This window comes from Arachis hypogaea, chromosome 14 (genome assembly GCF_003086295.3).
Source record: "Arachis hypogaea cultivar Tifrunner chromosome 14, arahy.Tifrunner.gnm2.J5K5, whole genome shotgun sequence".
NCBI classification, from domain to species: Eukaryota; Viridiplantae; Streptophyta; class Magnoliopsida; order Fabales; family Fabaceae; genus Arachis; species Arachis hypogaea.
This window is the reverse complement of record NC_092049.1, coordinates 122,082,669-122,103,850: the sequence shown is the minus strand read 5'-3', so window position 1 is coordinate 122,103,850 and position 21,182 is coordinate 122,082,669. Positions and strand designations below refer to the sequence as shown.

General features: G+C 30.6%; 2 protein-coding genes across 4 annotated transcripts; one reads left to right on the top strand and one right to left on the bottom strand.

The window, feature by feature from the left end:
• The first annotated feature begins 5,973 nt into the window (after window positions 1–5,973).
• Window positions 5,974–9,934, top strand: LOC112743917 (AT-hook motif nuclear-localized protein 7). Of its 3 annotated transcripts, none has more exons than XM_025793346.3 (7): window positions 5,978–6,367; window positions 6,447–6,529; window positions 7,392–7,811; window positions 8,108–8,163; window positions 8,315–8,446; window positions 8,673–8,834; window positions 9,256–9,934. In XM_025793346.3, exons 3-7 carry the CDS (start codon window positions 7,442–7,444, stop codon window positions 9,559–9,561), a joined length of 1,026 nt encoding a protein of 341 aa, XP_025649131.1. In that variant the 5' UTR covers window positions 5,978–6,367; window positions 6,447–6,529; window positions 7,392–7,441; the 3' UTR covers window positions 9,562–9,934. The 3 variants fall into 3 exon arrangements, with proteins under 3 accessions (XP_025649133.1, XP_025649131.1, XP_025649132.1); XM_025793347.3 differs by having other exon boundaries at window positions 6,179–6,367; window positions 6,437–6,529; XM_025793348.3 differs by lacking the exon at window positions 6,447–6,529 and having other exon boundaries at window positions 5,974–6,391.
• Window positions 9,935–17,372: 7,438 nt separating this feature from the next.
• Window positions 17,373–20,315, bottom strand: LOC112743916 (protein cornichon homolog 4). Its single transcript, XM_072214796.1, has 5 exons — window positions 20,135–20,315; window positions 19,085–19,266; window positions 17,989–18,111; window positions 17,817–17,880; window positions 17,373–17,595 (listed from the first exon to the last, which is right to left on the bottom strand). Exons 1-4 carry the CDS (start codon window positions 20,204–20,206, stop codon window positions 17,853–17,855), a joined length of 405 nt encoding a protein of 134 aa, XP_072070897.1. The 5' UTR covers window positions 20,207–20,315; the 3' UTR covers window positions 17,373–17,595; window positions 17,817–17,852.
• Window positions 20,316–21,182: the final 867 nt, after the last annotated feature.

Sequence of the window (21,182 nt, the reverse complement as noted above, 5' to 3'; positions counted from 1 at the left end):
ACATATTCATTATACACGATAAAATCAAACATATTTTTTATATTTATTATTGCAATAATAATTAATCACTTACTAACGTTGATGGATGATTATTAGTAGTAACTATAGTTTTAAAAACTGAATTGGATTGACCGATTTAATCGAGTTAATTGAAAATCAGTTATTTAATTGGTCCATCTTAGAATTGTCTTGTAAAAAATTGGTTGAATAGATCGAATTTTTTAAAATTTCAGTTTTTTAATATGCACCAAAACAGCATTGTTTTGACGTCGAAAAAAAAAAATCACTGCCCACTAACCTAATCCACCCCTCGAAGTCACTCACCACACTGGTCACCACGCCTCCCTCAACCCTAATTTCTTCTTCCTCCAACGGGTAGAAGGAACTCCACCATCCCTACCACAATTGACGTCGGCAATAACCACTAGCGATTGCCACCGTCGCGGATCGAAAGTTCTGTCGGCGTCGACATCGTCTAGTCGTCTAAACTCTGAAGTTTATGTCCAAAACAGCACCTAGAGTCCTAAGCCCAGCCACCATCCTAGTTGCTCATCATCGTCGGATAAAGGGTCCTGTCGCCGCCGGTCTACGTTGAGCTCGTGGAAGGTTTTCCTGACCCTTTTCTCTCTCTCTCTCTCTCCCTCTCTCTCTCCCTCTCTCCCTCCCTTCTTTCCGATTAGAGCGTCCCTCATCAAGCTCTCTTTCACTCTCTCTGTACGAGAAGAATTTTCCTTCCTTTGTCGTCGTCACTCCCTTCCTCCCTCGCTACCAATAAGTATTGCTATCATAATTTATTTTTTCTTATGTGATTAATCATGCCGATTCTGAGTTGTTGGATTTAGGATTTGTCATTCTGAGTTAGTGATTTTGTTAATTTTTGCTTATTTTGTTAAATTTTTTAGAAAGAATTTGTTATTACTGAGTTGCTGATATTTATGAAATTGGAGTTGATTATAATGATTCTCATATTCTGAATTGCTATTTTTGTTGAATTTGGAGACTGCTTGCCGGATAAAACTTTTGTTGCTATTGCATTCTTTTTTTTTATTTTGTTGATTGTAATGATTGGGAGTTGTTGTTTTTTTTTTTATTTTATTTTTGTTGATTATAATGATTATGATTTGTGATGAGTTGCGCTTTTGATTAGTTGAAAACTTGTTTGATAATGTTTCTTTTGATAGTAGAATATTTTGTGTTTGTCACTATATGTGTTTTGATTGTTTTTAGTTATGAACTTTGATGTTTAAAGTTGTTTGTAAACTTCTAGTATTAAATTATGGATAATTTATTATGTGAAATTATAAAATTTTAAATTTTATTAAGTTAAAAATGATTGAATTTATATATTTAAAATTATATATAAATTTTTTAGAAAAGGACAAATCGATTCCTAATTTTTTAGTCTGGAAATATTTAAATTCCTGACTTTTTCAAAATCTTTGGGTCTAATTTGTCCCATCACGTGTGCATTCGTATCAACCAGGTCAGTACAATGAGAGTCACGTTTGATTTTTTTATTGAGTCTGACAAACCCAAGTGAACATGAGAGATTGATATGTCCAGATTTTAAAAAAGTCAGAAACTTAAATATATTTTCAAATCTGTGAGAACTTAAATATCCGCGAATAAAAAGTCAATGACCTATTTATCTTTTTTTTTAATTTTTTAATAATTTTATTTAATATTTAATTAAATCGATTAAATCACGATTAAATTTCGATCGAATAAATAAATCAATGATTTTATGAATTTATTGACCGATTCGATTCTCAAAACCATAATAGTAACAGTTTGAGTAGTAATATTTTTAGTTGGCTTGGTAAACTTACAATTTTAATCACATATTACATGTCTAATAAATACTCAGAAATATAAATATTTATTCATTTTTTAATGAGACGTATAAATTACTATCTATATATCATTAACAATTTTTTATCCGATACTTAGGTAATTAACGATTCACGTGGTGTTATTTCGTTAAAAGATTACAAAATATTTACAAAATAGTTTGAATATCCAACAAAATAAATTGGTAGGAGTTGAAATGTTATTTTTGTTATTGTTAAAGAGCGGATTTTTATCTTTTATTTAAGCAACTGGATAGAGATCGGATCCGAGTGCCATTTTACTCGTCGAATTTAATTATTTTGTAGACATTTTGTCATCATTTTTATATTTATGAATAAAAATAATAATATATATAATATTGAGTTTCACGGGTATGGAAAAGGAAAGTGTTTTTGCAACACTAAAACAGAGGGAGCCAGTCAGCCAGGGTACTTGGTTCCGCTGTCACGTGCCACGAAATCCATTCAGATTTTCTACTAAGGAGAGTAACGAAGATGGCGAAGCTTAACGTGACACTCAAAGTTTTGGGGTCCGTGGTGAACCTCAACTCATTTTACTTGCTGCAGCAAGTTTTAACCGGTTTATGCAAAAATTAATTATTGACCCTTATCTTTTACATATTTCTGCTGTAAACAATGGTATATATATATATATATTGAATTAGTTTTTGTATAAAATATAGAATAAAATATCATGAGTAAAGTATCGTTTTTGTCCCCAACATTTGGGGTAAGTCCTATTTATGTCCCTAACATTTAAATCGTCCTATTTGTATCTCTCACGTTTATAAAAGTGATTCAATGTTATCCTATTATCAATTATACTAACAAATCAGATTATATTTTTCAATTATTTTTACTTGGATGCATTCATTCTCAATTAAGTCTCACTTGGATGTGTTCGATTTTAATATTATACCCACTATTTGTATTTAGATTCAATTATGTCCCTAGAAAAGTGAATTATGTAAATGTTGTAGGAATTAGTTTCAACTTTTGATGAGCTATTTTTCGGAGAACTAAAGCGTTCATGATGTGTAATTGACGGCAGGATAACATTGAATCACTTTTACAAACGTTAGGGATACAAATAGGACGATTTAAACATTAGGGACACAAATAGGATTTACCCCAAACGTTGGGGACAAAAACGATACTTTACTCAAATATCATTTTAGTTCCTAACATTTAGTTTATATTCTGATTTTATTCTTAATGTTTAAAATATTTTATTTTTTTTCTAAATATTTTATTTCGTTATATTTTAATTTTTGGTCAAAATTAATATTTTTTAAAAAATTATCATTTTTTACTTTATTATTATTATTATCTTTTTTCTATTATTATTATTATTATGTGACTTTCACTCTCAAATTAATACAACAATCATTGTGACCACTAAAATTGCAATTTTTGTTGATATCTAGCAGAAAATTATAATAAAAGAAAGCATATTTTTGGAAGAAAATCTTTTAATTTTGATAAGAGAATTAACACAAGACGAAACAAAATATTTAGATATAAAAATAAAAAATATCAAATATTAGGAATGAAATTAGAACTTAGCATAAATATTAGGTACTAAAATAATATTTTATTCTAAAATATATGATGAAACATAAAATATGTATTAAAAATAAGTTAAATAATACATATTTTAAATATAAATACATAATAATTAAATTAATAATAATTTTTAATATACAAATAATATTTTTATCTACTATCACTTTTATAAATCATAAAATAACCAAAACACCTTCCCAAGTACAAATAATTTCACATTAGTAAAGGAGGGATTACTTTTTATGATAAATATTCATTATAACTTTAATTTTTAATGTGCTGTGAATTGTTTTTTATTTTTTTAAATTGTTATAGTGCTCTATAATTATTTTGACATATGTAACCATGTAACATAGATACATCAAGTATTAAAAATGTTGTTTTGTCTTGTTTTTGTTTTTAAATTCAAAACCAAAAAAAAATTATGATAATTCAAACCCCATTCATTATTATTCGATATTTGGGGTCACATATAAAGTTTAATGATTCAATTCATTAAGATTTATATAATATTTTTCTATATAAAACTCATTAAATCTAATCTGTTATCTATAGATTAATATTGATTTATTTATTTATTTTGATATACAGAATATTTTTGGATTGTATATGATTTTGAGAACAAAATAAAATATAATATTAAAAATAACACACAAAAGATAATGACAAAAAAAAATTAGTGTTTATATATTTTATTTATAAACAAATACTAATTTACCAAACTTCCTAACATCTTTTTAAAATGACATTATATACCCCAAGTTGGGGAGTATAAAGAAATATAGGAAAAATAGGTAGACAAAGATATGAGCCCATCCAGTGGTTGAGAAACAGAAGTTCATGATGAGCAATGTATCTTCAGCCTCATCTTAACCTTAATCTTCACCAATAAAAGATATCATTTTTGTCTGTTCTATTTTTCTTTATTAGATCACACAGATATGGTATAAACCATAAATAAGCACTTAACTACTACTCTCTAACCCCACCTACAACTACAAGCAAGAAGCAATGCTACTTTTTATTTTTATTTTTTATTCTTTAAGGGAAAAACTATTTTTATTTGTATTTATTGACTCTTATATTAAACTGTCACATTTTTCTAATCAATATTAGGGTTTGTTTTATTTGTATTTTTTAATTTTCAGTTTCTTATATTTAAAAAAAATGTGGAACAAATGAAAATAAAAATGAAATTGTATTATTTTTCTGTTTTTCTTCATAAAATAATAAAAAATAATAACAAATAAAAATGGAAAACATTTTTTTGAACCAAACATATCCTAATATTTCATTTAATGATAAAAAGTATATCTTATCTTGTATATAATATAAATTGATAATGCATTATATTTCTTTTACAACAACAACAATAATAATAATGTTAAAAAAAGTAAATAATTCATTAAAAACTTTTACAAAACAAGATTTAAATAAATAATTCGTGGTGTAAATAACTAAACTTATTAATTTATTATGAAAGAAGTGAATACTCTATATTCTTCTATTAACATTTAAAAAAAAAGGTTTATTTTTGTCATAAACGGATAAACCACTTGTTTTAAAATTTTAAATTAATCAATATAAATATATGAGTAATACTAATTATATATTTATATCTCTAACATATTTGCACTTTTATATAAAAAATTTGGATTTGAAGTGTGAACTTTCGCATATATATTTTTTTCATTTTGTTTTATCTTATACTAAAAATTCTTTAATTTAAAATAACAAGCATAAAATTCTAAATCTTCAACTATAAAAAAATTTATACTACATGAATTTATTCCGAAAGTTCTAGAGTTTAATTATATCTTTAAAAAACTTTTTATGTTCTCAAAACGTATAAATATGGTATTAAATATAATCAATCTTCAAGATAACGTTATTATAATTTATAATTGCACCATAATTATCTTCGCCTAAATAAAAAGTTTTGAAAATTAAATAGTTAACACAACTAATTAAAATATTATGGTAAATAATTATATAAAGAGAAATACTAGAAAGATAACAGAATTTATTATTTTTGTTATAGGTTAAAAATAAGTTGTTAGATTACTTGATTAAAAAAATTGAATTGAAAATTAAAAATAATAAATTATTTAATAAATAATTTAATACATATATTTTAGAGAGAGAAAAAACAACAATATGATATGAAAATAAAATATTAGCTATTATATATTTACATAAATTTATACGATTTTTAAATAGTTTTGAGAACAATAATTAACTATTAAAATAATTAGCCTTTATATAAATAGATAATTAATTTGTTCGTATAATAAAATAATTAAAATTTTTACAAATTGAAAATTAACTATCAATTAATTATTATTGTAGTATTTGTATTTTTATTTATATTTTAATTTAATTATGAATATAAATCTTGTAATTATATTATTTAAAAAATTTAAATATAAAATTATTTTGTATTTTTTTAATATCCGTATCGGAGAATAAAATGACAAAAAGCAGGTCAGCGGCCACAGAAAGGTTGGCCACCCAACACTGACTTTGTATCCTTAAATATCAAAATTAGTTTCGAGAAAAAAGAAAAAGCATTACTTTGATTTTCCATCTAACTTGATTTTTCACATACAAATTTACTATATTAACCATTGAAAACAGATTTTATTTCAAAAGAATAGAAAATAAAAAATTAATTGCCCTTCACGGACCTGAAATTGCTCTTAACTAAATTGCATTTATGGGGTTTAGCAATTTATTCAAAATTCAAAATAAAATCTTAAATATTCACTACCTACTTTATCGCCCTTATTTGCTTTTATTTCTTTTTTCACTTTAATATTTATTTTTATCTCTTTTTCAAGTTTGCTGTTCTAGTATTTGTTTATTTTCAGCTCTACCAATTTTCTCATTAAAAATTTTTCAATTCAAGAAATCAGGAGACTTAGGGAAGGGAAAAAAAAAACAGCCAACAGGTTTTCCGAACTCCTGAGAATTTTGTAAGTTATTTTTTAATATCTGGAGTTATTCACTATTTGTTTTAGCTTGTTTCAGTAGTGAAAGTTCTTGAAGGTGCTGGAAAAAGAAATCTTAATACAAAGGTTACATCTTTAGAAGAACCTCTACTGAAGTAACAGGTGTATGATCTTTGCATTCTGAATAATATTCCGTGATTGAAGTTTTTTCATAATAGTAAACGTATAAAGAGATTTTTTTAAATTATTTCCTTTTTTTATTTTATTTACTAATTTTTTTTTTCTTAGTTCCAGCTTTTTTGTGTTTCAAAAGTTCAGGCAAATGCTGGATAGGAAGCAGATTTATGCAAAATGGTGTAGTTTGTTTTTTCTATTTTTGGAAAAGCCTTGGGTTGTTTTAGTCTTTTACATTCATTTTTTTTGTGCTGGGGGATAGAGAAATATTTGTTGTGTATCAATGTGTGTTTTTATAAAAAAAATTGTATGAATGATTAGTCGAAAATTTGTTATTTTTGAAAATTATAATATAAATTTTTCAAAAAATTTTCCTCCATTTTATAGCTGATACGTTTTTTTCCTGTCCTTTGTTAACAGGTCAGTTTCTGATTTCAGTGCTTGAAAACTTCAGAGATAATAAAAGCTGAAAAAAAAATTAAACCTAGAAATAAAATAACTTAAAAAAAAATTGGTTGGTGATTTTCTACTCTACTTGCTGCACTTTTTTTTTCTAATATGTTTTAAAACAAAAATAATTCAATGCACTGATTAGTTAGAACTGGATCTCTTGTTGATTCAGCTCATCTTCTTGTTAGCCAAAAGTTTGTTTCTTTTTGTTCTTATTTCTCCTCATCTTTGAGAATCATTTGATGGATTTGCGCTTTGGTTTTGTTGCATGCTTAATGAGGTTCAATAATCAATACATTAATGTGTTTGCTACAAAACACTCAACTTTATTTTGTAATGACATGAGTTCTGATAAGCCTTTTGATTTCTAAGTGTTTCTTTGTTCGTTGCTTGCGTGCAGATGTTGGTTTGATTGTATAGACTTAGGAAGGAATAGATTGATTGATAGGAATGGAGGCAAGAGAAGCTATTAGCTCTGGGGTTACAGTGATAGGGGCAGAAGCTCCCTCGGCATACCATGTGGCACCAAGGAGTGAAGCTCCGAGCCAAGTTCCTGGCCCGGATGCAGCTGCTAATGCTGCTCTTGGTATTTCGCCGGTGAGTGTAGGATTGGATGGAACAACAATTAAGAAAAAACGTGGTAGGCCAAGGAAGTATGGACCGGATGGATCGGTTAATATGGCATTGTCACCATTGCCAATTTCTTCTTCGGCTCCGTCTTCTAACGAATTTTCGAGCTTCCATTCAAGTGGCAAGCGAGGGAAATCGCGGGGTATGGAGTACAAGCACTCAAAGAAATTCGGAGGAGGGGATATTCTAGGTGGGAATGAAATTTGATGCCTTCAATGCTATTGTTTTTTAACATTTTACATGTTGGGTGGGTTTTGGTTTATTTATAATTATATGTTATAAATACCTGAAAGAAGAAGTCTTTTTCATTTTAGAATTTTCTTTTGAAGTATGCAAAATCAGTTAATGCTCAACTTTGCCTTTTATGATGTTTCCATGCATAGAAAGTTGATTTCTGTGTTAGCAAGTGAAAAATAAGCATTTTATGTTCATTATATATTTATCTATTGTGTTTTGCTGATATCTATTGATGTTTATTTTCTGTAGGAGATTCCATGGGTACAAGCTTTATGCCCCATATCATTACTGTCAATGCTGGCGAGGTATACTCGACGGATAGGGAAAAATATTGACTATGTTTCACTTTGTTCTACACCCATTTTTCATTTTGCTTGGTTATAGACGTTTCGTTTCATGTAGTTGGACTTATGCTGCATTTGACAAGAAAATGCATAATTATTCTCATTGTTTCAGGACATCACAATGAAGGTTATATCGTTTTCTCAACAAGGACCACGAGCTATATGCATACTATCTGCTACTGGTGTAATTTCAAATGTTACGCTTCGCCAGCCTGATTCTTCAGGAGGAACTTTGACCTATGAGGTGCTAATCTGAATCAGCTTATTATTATGTTTATGAATATATGTATATTATTCTCCATTCTTTTTGTGTTTTGAGTCCACGTTGAATCCTTGATTTGAAGATTTTGCTTGTTTTTTATGTCTGATTAAGGTTTTCAAACATTGTGGATTTTCATTTTATTATTGAAGTAGCTTTCTTTGGTGGTGCTAAAAATCTTATGTTTCGTATTTTGGATTGTTTTGTCCAGGGTCGTTTCGAGATACTTTCCTTGACTGGATCATTTATGCCTACTGACAACGAAGGAACGAGAAGCCGGTCAGGTGGGATGAGTGTCACCTTGTCCAGCCCTGATGGCCGTGTCTTAGGCGGTGGCGTTGCTGGTCTTCTTGTAGCTGCCAGTCCTGTGCAGGTAAGCATCCCTTACCATATTCCATGTCAACTATGATATTGGAAGACATTTTTTAGTGAAATTAGCCCTTTTGGTTTTAGAAAACATCTTTGATTTGTTATTTATTGTTCCCAAAATTAAAGATTATACCAAAAGATCCTTAAAACTGAAGGAGGTTTGAAACCAAGGTTGCATGTTTTGCATCTTTTTTAAAAAAAAGGGTGGTAAGGAAAGAGAGAAGAAAAGGGAATAAGGAAAATGTTTAATAGAGTGTGGCATGTGATATAATTTACATAACATGCAATTGCTATTTGATCTATGCAAGTGAGATTTTAAGTTGGGAAGATCCATCATTTATCTTCTGAAATCAAACAGATTCTTACTTTGGAGTTTGGACAAGTTATATGTTTACTTAGTCGACTCATGTTGCCGATTATATCAGGTGGTTGTTGGAAGTTTTCTGCCAAGCAACCAGCAAGATCCGAAACCAAAGAAGCAGAAGCATGATTACGCACCACCAGCAGCAGTTAACCCGGCCATTGCAGTGTCCTCTGCGCTGCCACCCTCAACTAACGGCGATAAAGAGGATGTCATGGGTGGGCACGTGATGCAACACAATCCCGGAACCTTCAACTCTAGCCTCACTCCTCCCTCTGCCTTCCGAAGGGACAGCTGGGTTAACATGCATTCCATGCCAGACTCGATTAAATCCACCACGGATATTAACATCTCTTTGCCTGATGATTGATTCCATGATGATTGATTCGCGGCCACATGGCATGTCGTCGTTTATTCTTGCTGACAACATTCATGGCTGAGCTATTTCACTTGATGTTTCTCTAAGGTTGCTCTATGTTAATTATGTTAGCATTGTTTCAAACCTTTGTTGTCTTTTATGACTAATAGGGTGATGATGATGATATAGTTGGCAGTGTTGTAAGTTGCAGTTTAGGGTTTCATTTTTCTTTGGTAGAGTTTAATCTCTGATTTATTTTTTCGGCTGATTAGGTGAATGCTGCATTGTGCAGTGTTTTTTTTATGATTAGGCTAATTAATTCGGATGTAATGATAGTTTGAATGCTTATTAATGACTTAAATTTGTTGAAGCTTTTGTGCCCTAACCTTAGCTTGTTGATATTTGCATTTGGGTCCTAATATGCTTTGTGAGTATAGGTTTAAGAGTATGCTTAAATAATAAATACATTGCAAATAGGTCCAATTTTATGGGAGAAACTTTTGTATACTCTTGAATATGCACAATCATTCCTCTCAAGGAACCAGATTTTATTTATCTAACAACATTCCTCTCAAATATGGATTCCCCTTCCATCTTATTGCCATCAAGATGAACTTCACTGTACAATTTAACACCATACCTTCCTTTTCTTTTTTTCCCGCAATTACCTAATTACCTTAGTCCTTTTGGGATAATCCATTCTTTATATTTCTTTATTTGGTAGAACTAGAGCTGTTAATAAGTGGATTTGAGACAACTCGTCATTGAAATATTGGGTTCACTATTTCTTTGCCTAGTCAATGACATGCTAGTTTGACTTGATTCATTTTAGTTGATGAGTTAAATGGGTTGACTCGTTTGATTAAAAAAATTAAATTAAAAAGTATTAAATAATGTCTTTTTTTAGCTAATATTTAGACAAATCAAAATTTTATTATACATTTATATATTTTCATACCAAAATATAGTCTAAATTTAGATTTTATCGTGATAAGAATGGGATGTGAATGTCTATTTACTATGTGTGGTTCATATTCTCAAGGATGAAGTACATTAAAGAAGCATTAAAAAAATTTGAAAATGTAAACATATTATACGTATATAAATAGGAGGCTAAGGTCTCAGAGGATACGCGCAGCAATAAAACATTCATCTCTCTTTCTTTTATTATAATACTCTTCTCTTTATACACTGTTAATACTCCTCTCTCTCTTTACGTTATATTAAATAAATATATAAATCATTTCTATTATATTGAGATTATTATATTGGCTAATATTAATACTAAAATCTTCTATTTATATTTCTTTATTTTATATTTGTTTTCTTTCTTCATTTATTTATTTTACAATATGTTATCAGCACGAGACTCAAATCAAATTTTAGGAAGACTCAGGTAACAAATTTTTATTATATCGAAACTCTCTCATTTTGAATTTAATTCTCTTGATATATCTGGAAACAACTACTTATCATGGATACTAGATACTGAAATCCATCTTGATTCAATGGATCTTGGAGATACCATTAAGGTTGAAAATAATGCATCCCAAAAGAATAGAGCCAAAGCCATGACCTTTCTTCGTCGTTATCTTGACGAAAGATTGAAAAATGAATATCCCACATTAAAAGATCCTAAAGAAAGATATAATCATCAAAAGACAATGATACTTTCTCAAGCCCGATATGAATGAACGCACTTGCGACTACATGATTTTAAATTCATAAATGAATATAATTCAGTAATGTTTCGAATCACCTCACGAATGAAATTATGTGGGGAAAAGATAACCGATAATGACATGTTAGAGAAAACTTTATCGACCTTCCATGCCTTGAATGTACTCCTGCAAGAGCAGTATCGAGAAAAAGGATTTAAAAAATATTTTGAGTTAATTTTTTGCCTTCTTGTTGCTGAACGCATCAATGAGTTGCTTTTAAAAAATCATGAAGCGCGCTCAGCTGGACCACCCCATTTCCTGAAACAAATGCGGCAAATTATAATTTCAGAAGAGGTAATGGAAAGGTTTTGGCAACAAGAAAAATTATGGAAGGAAGAAAAATTATGTTTACAAGAAAATATCTCACCGGAAGTGGGATAAAGAAAGAAACAATGGAAAAATAAATCAACAGAGGATAAATGTTTCCGTTGGTGGAAAAGGCCATCGGATCAATGATGGAAATAATGCACTATTGTCTACCAAGTCTCTAAGAAATTTATTGAGTTTTAAAGATATTCGCCGAAATGGATATCATATTGAAACAATGAATGAGAGAAATTATGAGTACTTGTATATCATAACTCATGATTCAAATAAAAATGTTATATTAGAAAAGTTACCCTCACTTTCATCTATGTTATATTATACTAAAATTAGTGCAATTGAATTACATGCCATTGTAAACCAAAAGTTTACTAACCCAAATAAATTCATAACTTGGCATGATCGATTGGATCATTCGGGAACAACCATAAAGCGAAGAATTATTGAAAACTCACATGGACATTCACTAAAGAACTAGAAGATTCTTAAATTTAATGAATTTTACTGTGTTGCATGTTCTTAGGGAAAGTTAATTTTAAGGCCATCACCAGTAAAGATTGGATTTGAGTCTCCTGAATTCCTAGAAAAGATTCAAGACGATATATTTGGATCTATTCATCCACCGTGTGGATGTTTTAGATATTTTATGGTTCTAATAGATGCATCTTCGAGATGGTCACATGTGTGCTTGTTGTCTTCTCGCAACCTAACATTTGCGAGATTACTTGCTCAAATTATTCGATTAAAAGCACAGTTTCCAGAAAATCTGATCAAAGCAATTCGTCTTGATAATGCTGGTGAATTTACTTCCCAAGCCTTTGATGCTTATTGTATGGCTAATGAAATAAGCATTGAATATCCAGTAACTCATGTTCACACACAAAACAAGTTAGCAAAATCACTTATTAAACGCCTCCAGTTAATTGCTAGACCCTTACTTATGAGAACAAATCTCCCAACCTCGGCTTGGGAGCATGCTATTTTACATGCCGCAACACTCATTCGTTTGAGGCCAACAAGTTACTATCGGTTCTCTCCTATGTAATTAGTTTTTGGCCAACAGGCAAATGTTTCTCATTTAAGAATATTTGGGTGTGTGATATATGTTCCCATTGCACCACCTTCTCGCTCCAAAATGGGACCCCAAAGAAAATTGGGGATATATGTTGGATATGATTCTCCCTCCATAGTAAGGTATCTTGAGATACAAACTGGAGATGTATTTAAAACCCGATTTGCGGATTGTCATTTTGATAAATCAAAATTTCCAATATTAAGGGGAGAGAACAAGATTCCTAAAAAGGAACTTAATTGGAATGCATCATTCTTGATGCATTTAGATCCTCGATCAGGGCAATGTGAACTAGAAGTTCAAAAGATTATACATTTGCAAAGAATAGCAAATGAATTGCTTGATACATTTTCTGATACAAAGAGGATAATCAAATCTTATATACCAGCTGAAAATGTCCCGATTCGAATTGATGTCCAGTTGGACAAGTGGCCACGGAAACAAATTCATGCCAGAAACGTGGTAGGCCTGTCGGTTCCAAGGACAAAAACCCTCGAAAAAGAAAAGAGGTAAATATTATTTTTGTTGAAAACGACATAGTAAAGATACCTGCAATTGTCCAAAATTATGATATAGTTTTAACGCCAAAAGACGTTCAGGTACCTGAAAATTCTGAAAATAATGAGATCTCGATAAATTATGTCTTTACAGGAGAAAAATGGGACCAAAATAAGATAATTGTCAATAAAATATTTGCATATAATGTGGTATTAAATATCATGCATGAAAGTAAGGATCTTGAGCCAAGAACAGTCGAAGAATGTCGACAAAGGAATGATTGGCCAAAATAGGAAGAAGCTATGAAGGCTGAGTTAGACTCACTTGTAAAACGTGAAGTCTTTGGACTTGTAGTCCGTACACCAGAAAATGTAAAACCTCTTGGATACAGATGAGTATTTGTGAGAAAACGAAATGAGAAAAATGAAATTGTATGCTACAAAGCTCGACTTATGGCACAAGATTTTTCACAAAGGCCCAGTATAGATTATGAAGAAACATATTCCCCTATAGTGGATGTAATAACATTGCGTTATTTGGTCAGTTTATCCGCATACCATAAACTACATATGCATTTAATGGATGTGGTAACTGCCTACTTATACGGATCATTAGATTGTGATATCTATATGAAAGTCCCTGAAGGATTAAAGATATCTAAATCTTCTAATGAATATTCACAGGGGTTATACTCAGTCAAATTGCAAAGATCCTTATATGGTCTAAAGCAATCTGGACGAATGTGGTATAATCATCTTACTGAGTATCTGGCCAAAAATAGATTTAAGAATGATGATATCTGCCCATATATTTCATAAAGAAATCTTCACTAGATTTATTATAATTGTTGTGTACGTTGATGATTTAAATACCATTGGAACTCCTGAAGAGATTCCAATAATTATAAAAACTCTAAAAGAAGAGTTTAAGATGAAAGATTTTGGAAAGACTAAATTTTGTCTCGGCATGAAGATTGAGCATACAAAAAAATGGGATCTTTATTCATCAAACAACATACACAGAAAAGATTTTGAAGAGATTTTATATGGATAAGTCACATCCCTTGAGTACCCCAATGATCGTAAGGTCTTTGGATGTGAAAAATGATAAATTCCGTCCTAAAGAAGAAAATGAAGATATCCTTGGTTCTAAAGTACCATATCTTAGTGCCATTGGGGCACTAATATATCTTGCTAATAATACACGACCTGATATATCATTTGCTGTGAATTTATTAGCAAGGTATAGTTCCTCTCAAATCAGAAGACATTGGAATGAAATCAAACAAATCTTTTGATATTTTCATGGAACAGTTGATATGGGATTGTTTTATCCATATGGATCCAAATCACAACTAGTTGGCTATGCAGATGTAGGATACTTGTCTGATCCACACAAAAGGAGATCTCAAATAGGATACTTATTCATATATGGTGGTACAGCTATATCATGGAAGTCCACGAAACAGACGATTGTAGCAACATCTTCTAATCATGCTGAAATACTAGCAATACATGAAGCTAGTCGCGAGTGTTTTTGGCTCAAGAGTTTGATCTAATATATTCTGTCATCATGTGAACTAATTGACTATAAGATAGCTTCAACTGTCCTGTTTGAAGATAATACAGTATGCATAGCTCAATTTAAAGGAGGATACATCAAAAGTGATAGGACAAAGTATATTTCTTCCAAATCTTTCACTCATGATCTTCAAAATCAAGGAACAATTGATTTCCAACAGATCCGCTCAAGTGATAATCTGGCAGATCTATTTACAAAGTCACTTCCAAAATCCTCATTTGAAAGATTGGTACATCAGATTGGAATACGCCTATTTCGAAATATTAAATAATGTTGACAAGAGGGGGAGATTGTACTCTTTTTTTCTTGATCAGATCTTTTTCTATTGGATTTTTCTTGACAAGGTTTTTAATAAGGCAGTCCCTATCACAAAGGATATTATACTCTTTTTCCTTCACTAAAGTTTTTTCTCATTGAGTTTTTCTTTGGTAAGATTTTATTGAGACATAATCCTAAATAGACATTTAAGAGGAAGTATTGTGATAAGAATGGAATATGGATACCTATTTACTATGGACGACTCATATTCTCAAGGATGAAATACATTAAAGAAGCATTAAAGAAATTTGAAAATGTAAACATGTTATACGTATATAAATAGGAGGCTAATGCCTCAGTGGATACACACAACAATAAAATATTTCTCTCTCTTTCTTTTATTATAATATTCTTCTTTTTATACACTGCCAATACTTCCTCTCTCTCTTTATGTTATATTAAATAAATATATAAATTATTTTTATTATATTAATATTATTATATTGACTAATATTAATACTAGAGTCTTCTATTTATATTTTTTTATTTCATATTTATTTTCTTTTTTCATTTATTTATTTTACAACAGATTTAAGAAATTATTAGTACAATAACAAGATAGTTTCTATATATAAACATGACAAACGAGCCAACTCGTGCTTTCGACTCGATTCCTCTTATAAACGAATCATATTTTACTTGCTTGATGAGTCTAAATTGACTCGCAAATCACAATTCATTTTGACTAACCCGAGGTAGAACCATAGATGTTCTCTCAAGCAAAATTATTCAAGTATTTGAGATCTCAACATAATTTTCTCAATATCCAGTAATAGTTGGTTAGACTATACATTTTTATTGCTTCTAGATTTGACATTTAAGAGTGCACAAATGTGGGAGAAAATAAGTGGTCCTCTTTCTGTTTTTCTATGTTTTTTGTTTGAGCCGCATAACTACATAAGTAAGATCATCTATAAAAAAAGTTTCTTATAAGTTATATTTCGTCTAGTAATAATTTATTAGTTTGTTTAACCAAGTGGCTAAACCTAAAACTTGTCCTAATGGCAAATACATTTGCATCCTAAAAGTACTATATGGGTTCGAACCTCTCTTAGAGAGTATGTAATGTGTGTGTGAGCAGGGTGTGTGTTTATTGGCCAAAACAAAAAAAAAACAAAAACAAGTGTTAGGATCCTACTTTTTGCATCCAGCTTTGATGATAAAAGAAAAAAGTTATCTATACCTACCTACCATCTCACATATTTCCTTTCTTAGATTTGACTCCTACCAACTTATAGGAAAATGCTAATTTGACAACTACAAATTAAGCAACAATTAATAACTAGGAGAGGAAAAACCATGATTGTTCTTACCATTGTCCCTTAAAATTCAATGAGGTCCTCTTTTATGACTTTGAAATAAGCTTTTGCAAGATAACGTTGAAATTCACGTCTTTTACTTACTTTTACAACTCACCCATTTCCCTTCTCGAATGTGAGAACGTGTATAAAGCTCAAACTTGACAATATTATTGTAAGAGATGTTGCCTACTGTAGCCTTGCATTTAAGAGCCACATCAGACAGTACAATTTGACTAGAAAATTGAACTAAAGAACAAGGAGCTTTGAATGCTACAAGTACTGTTTATGCTACCTAGTATCTAAGTAATAATTAATCTTGTCCTGGTTGTTGCCTGCAAATATTTGGGAGTGGTGGACAAAGGTTGACTGAGAAGGGTCGAATGCCCTTTTTCTATTCTTCACTTCATTTATCACTTTACTTAACAGGATCATATAAATTTAATCACATTATTTAAAATTAACTGGTAATTTTTTTTTTTTTACTTCTACATGTAATTATGTGAACCCTTGTGTTGAGAGACGACACACTTTCTTTTTTTTTTGGACGCTAGGACACACTTTCTTCATTCAAACCTTTTTTGACTGAACAAATTAAACAAATTCTAATCTGATTCCTCAAGGGTCCGTTTGGTTTGTAATTTTTTTTTCAAAATTTTGTTAAAAAAACTAAAAATAAAAACAGACATGTATTTTTTTTTTTTTATAAAATCCTTAAACAAGAAATTCTAAAAATGAAAACAAAAAATAAAAATTCAAACCACACGAAGCACTTCAATTAATAAAAAAATAAAAAAGTTAGCATAAACAATAAACTTCTTGAAAAAGTTAGTTTAGAAAGCTTCATAGAAACAAAAACAAATCGAGATTAATAATTTATAAGCCTTTAAGGCCTTGACATTACTCCCAATTTACATTTTTGGATAGTGGCATAGGCAGCATTCACATATTTTGATCCTGTAGTGTACCCTCACTACTCACTAGTTGTCAAACTTTTTTCGTGCATCTATAAAACATAGAAATTTAAATATTGATTATGAGAGACCGCAACCAATAAAATATTTGACAAATCATTTGCTAGCAACCTTGAACAAAAATTCCTCTGAACCAAACAGAAACTATTGTTATAGTTTGCAACTGGTGGTGTTGTTGCTACTAGCATTGTTGTATGCATGTCCATGGAATTCAGCTCAAAAGATGGATTGCGCTCACAAAAGCATAGAATGTTTTCATCCTGAAAATTGTTTACAATCCCTAGTGTTTAATTAGGTGATATGTAGAAGATAAATATTTATTGTACTCGTTCTTCCTCGTGTATTGAGCTGATTTACTTCCTTCTTCCACACCCCATTTAATGGTGAACGGGAGTAAGTCGGCTCCATGGATGAAGGGAAGTGCATGACTCTTTGTAGAGAGAATAACATGACTTTCAAACACGAAGTATCGAAAACTTACAGCAGCAGGCATGGAGATAAACTACTTCAGTTCATGCTATTCCTCAGAAAGGCTCCATACCAAGCTGAAAACACATAAAGATCAGGGAGCTGTCAACAAAACTTTATCTTCGAAATAGTACACAACATAATTCTCAAAATGGAGAGAGCGAGAGAGATTCCAGTCACGATACCTTAGCACAGAAAGGACAAATAGCAAGACGGAATGTCCGACTTTAAATAACCGCATCTTTTTTTCCCAATTCAGTTTATTGTAGATTTCAGTAACATCAGCTAAATGCTCTTTTTTAATGTACCTGAGATATTAACTTTCAGGTCATAATTAACAATATAATGTAATGGAAAGAATGTGGACAGGTAATAGCTTATGCATATATCTCACTGAAATAGATACTGTGTTTTAGATTAGATAATCTCATAAAGGAATTAGAAATCTGCAGCACTGCAAATACCCATCTTTTAGGCCAAGATGTTCGAAACTGTGAATTTAACATTGCCAGTCGAAGTCAATTACAAGCTTAATATTCTTTTTATGGCAATATAGACTGTGTTAGTTATGCAGAAAGAAGGGAAAAAGTTCATGGAGGAACGGTTGAATTTCCATTTCCAAAAACCTAAGCTAAACTGTGGCTTAATCACAACGTTTCAAGTCATCAAATCACCCCTCAAGTAGAAGTCCTAGAGTCTAGATAATCCTTAAAACAATGTTTTCACACCACACAATTTCATCCTCATATTTCTTCAATTCTATTGAGTTTTGCTTTAATCAATTAACCACCCAACCATTAACTAAGGTAAAAAGACACTTTACCCTTGTGAACAATAGGTCATAGTCATATGCACATGATGTATAGTTCAAGGGAGTAAACTAACTCTCTCTCAGTCTCCCTCCCTCCCTCTCCCTCTCTCCCACCCCCCCAAAAAAAAAAGAAAAAAAAACAATGCTCACAATAAGGATAATGAGAAATTGAGAAGCATAATGAAACAACATTCATATATTTATATGTATCATATTCTCAATTAAATAAAAGAGTGTTGTATTGATTCAATTACAATATAAGTGATGTCTTCCTACACTGCTCCGTTTGAAGTTTCATGTCAAAATAAAAAGGCTATTTTTACCAAGCTTATAAATAATCGAATACAGGGAATAAGATATGCTTCTTTGGTTTTATTCAGCCTTGTATAGATATACCAAGTTCAAGTAGTTTAAGTTTACTTGCGAAAATTAAACAAGTCTTGCCGAGGAGGTAAGAAAGACAAACTTACAATCTCGCATTGTAATACATGCAAGGGAGTCCTATCAAGAATATAATCCAGTGTCCTGCTAATAGATTGGTGACGCAGAAGATCCCTTGGATGATGAATTCAGGCAAGATAACCTGGTTAATCCGAGACGTCGAATCATATGGGTTGATATAGTCAAACTCCAGGTCTACCAACATTATTAGCTACAATGAATGATTAGAGCAGAGTCAAATTATTTGTCAAACTCTAGCAGCAAAATTTGCTATCTCGCACTTGTAGATGACACATAATATTTGAGGTAAGAGTTCATATATAGCAGTGGAATTCAAGGAAGCTCCATTTAAAATGAAAAACTAAGCCATTAATCTTCACATAGAGACAAGAAGTTTTCTAAGTGATCATTTTCTCTCAGAGGTATGCTAACGATTAGCTGAAATAAAAGAAGAAAACCAAAAGCAAAAAAGGTAAATGAAGCATAAAAGCTGTGATATGCAGATCAATGATGCATTCAACCATATAATAATTGTTCAATAACCATATACAATATATAATAATAACACAGTTAGTACTTAGTACTCACAACCAAATTCAGAAACGTTCTTTCAGTGTGATTTTTTTTTAAGTCATCATTTACACTTAAATATTCTTTAAAAAAAAAAGAAAGAAAAAAAAATATCAACACAAAATTCAACATCTAAATTCTAATGAACTAGAAGACTTAAGTTAATCCTTTTGGAATTGAGGCCTTGTATGCTCAATAAATAATTTTATCCGTCCAAAAATTTGAATTTTTAAAATTTTTATCTATTGTTGTTCCTAATAGGAAGCACGCAACTCTAACAACTAGAATTAAAATGAAGAAACTGAAATTGCCACATTCGATTCAACCACAATCAAAAATAGTAATGCTGTCACACGGTTAAGCATGGCAGCACGTAAAAAGTGATCCAGTAATCTCAAGAGAGGGTATGAACATGACGAATGAATGGAATGGAATATTTTGAAAAACCTAAGAGAAAGTTGGGAAAATTGAATGGAAAATAGAGAAAGAAAGTGAGTAGCGTAAGGTACCTGATAACCGAGAAGACCGAGAAGGGCCAAAATTAGAAGAAACGTGAAGATCCAATAAAACACTTCCCCCATAACAGCCACCACTGCATGCCTCTCTCTTTCTCTCTCTCTCTTTATCTCTCTTCTCTCTTCTCTCTTCTCTCTTTCTATCTTTTTTTTGTTGTCCCAAAAAACGAGAGTAGAAAGGCTTTTTGTTTAAATAAACTATGGCTTGAAAGATTTTTTTTTTGAATATTGTAATTAGAAAAAATTCCAGAACAATTATTTTTTATCATTTTTTTAGTTATTAATTTAATTTTTTAATTTAATAATTTAATAATTACAAAAATATGTAAAATATCCATACAGTAGGATAAATCACGTTACACGAGCATCCCAGGTACATTGTATTTTAGATATGAACAATAAAAGAAAAAGTGTACGATACACTCTGATCATTAGAAACAGTGATGGTTAGGCATATTCATGGATCGGATCATATTCATATTCTCAGATTTATGGTATATATTCGCATTCGATTCGAAAATTGCGGATACAATTCGATCTGTACATTGATGGGATCGGATAGAATCCGATCTGCACTTTTACGGATCAGATTGCGGATATCTGCTTTACATTCGCATATCCGATCTGCGGATTCGCAGATCCGCACAATAATAATTAAAAATAAATAAATATATATATGTTTGGTAATATATTTACTTGTTTGTATGTTTTAGTTAGTAATTTTTTTTTCAAAGATAAATATTATTTTATTAATATAAAATAAAAGTGTTTCCATAAGGAAGTACCAAAGAATTGGGTATTCCCATTTATCACCAACTGTGACGGAAAGACTAAGAGCTTAAAGAAGAGTAAAGTAAGAGTAAAGAAAATTAGCAGCATCTATCAGATATGGCTCACGAGTTCACACACTAAATTGCTGGCTTCTTTCACTATCTCTGGTGCCGGGCTTATTACCTTCTCAAAAACACACCGATTCCTCGCTTTCCAAGTGCTCCAACACAGCGCCGCTATGAGGAGGGTCTTTTGTCTACCGTCGAATTGA

Coding starts and splice junctions, on each gene's coding strand:
- LOC112743917 (XM_025793348.3), top strand. CDS start 7,442: ATGGAGGCAAGAGAAGCTATTAGCTCTGGGGTTACAGTGATAGGGGCA. Junction 7,812..8,107: donor CGGAGGAGGGGATATTCTAG/GTGGGAATGAAA, acceptor TATTTTCTGTAG/GAGATTCCATGGGTACAAGC. Junction 8,835..9,255: donor TAGCTGCCAGTCCTGTGCAG/GTAAGCATCCCT, acceptor CGATTATATCAG/GTGGTTGTTGGAAGTTTTCT.
- LOC112743916 (XM_072214796.1), bottom strand. CDS start 20,206: ATGGGGGAAGTGTTTTATTGGATCTTCACGTTTCTTCTAATTTTGGCC. Junction 19,267..20,134: donor TCGGTCTTCTCGGTTATCAG/GTACCTTACGCT, acceptor CATTCATTGTAG/CTAATAATGTTGGTAGACCT. Junction 18,112..19,084: donor ATGTATTACAATGCGAGATT/GTAAGTTTGTCT, acceptor TTAATATCTCAG/GTACATTAAAAAAGAGCATT.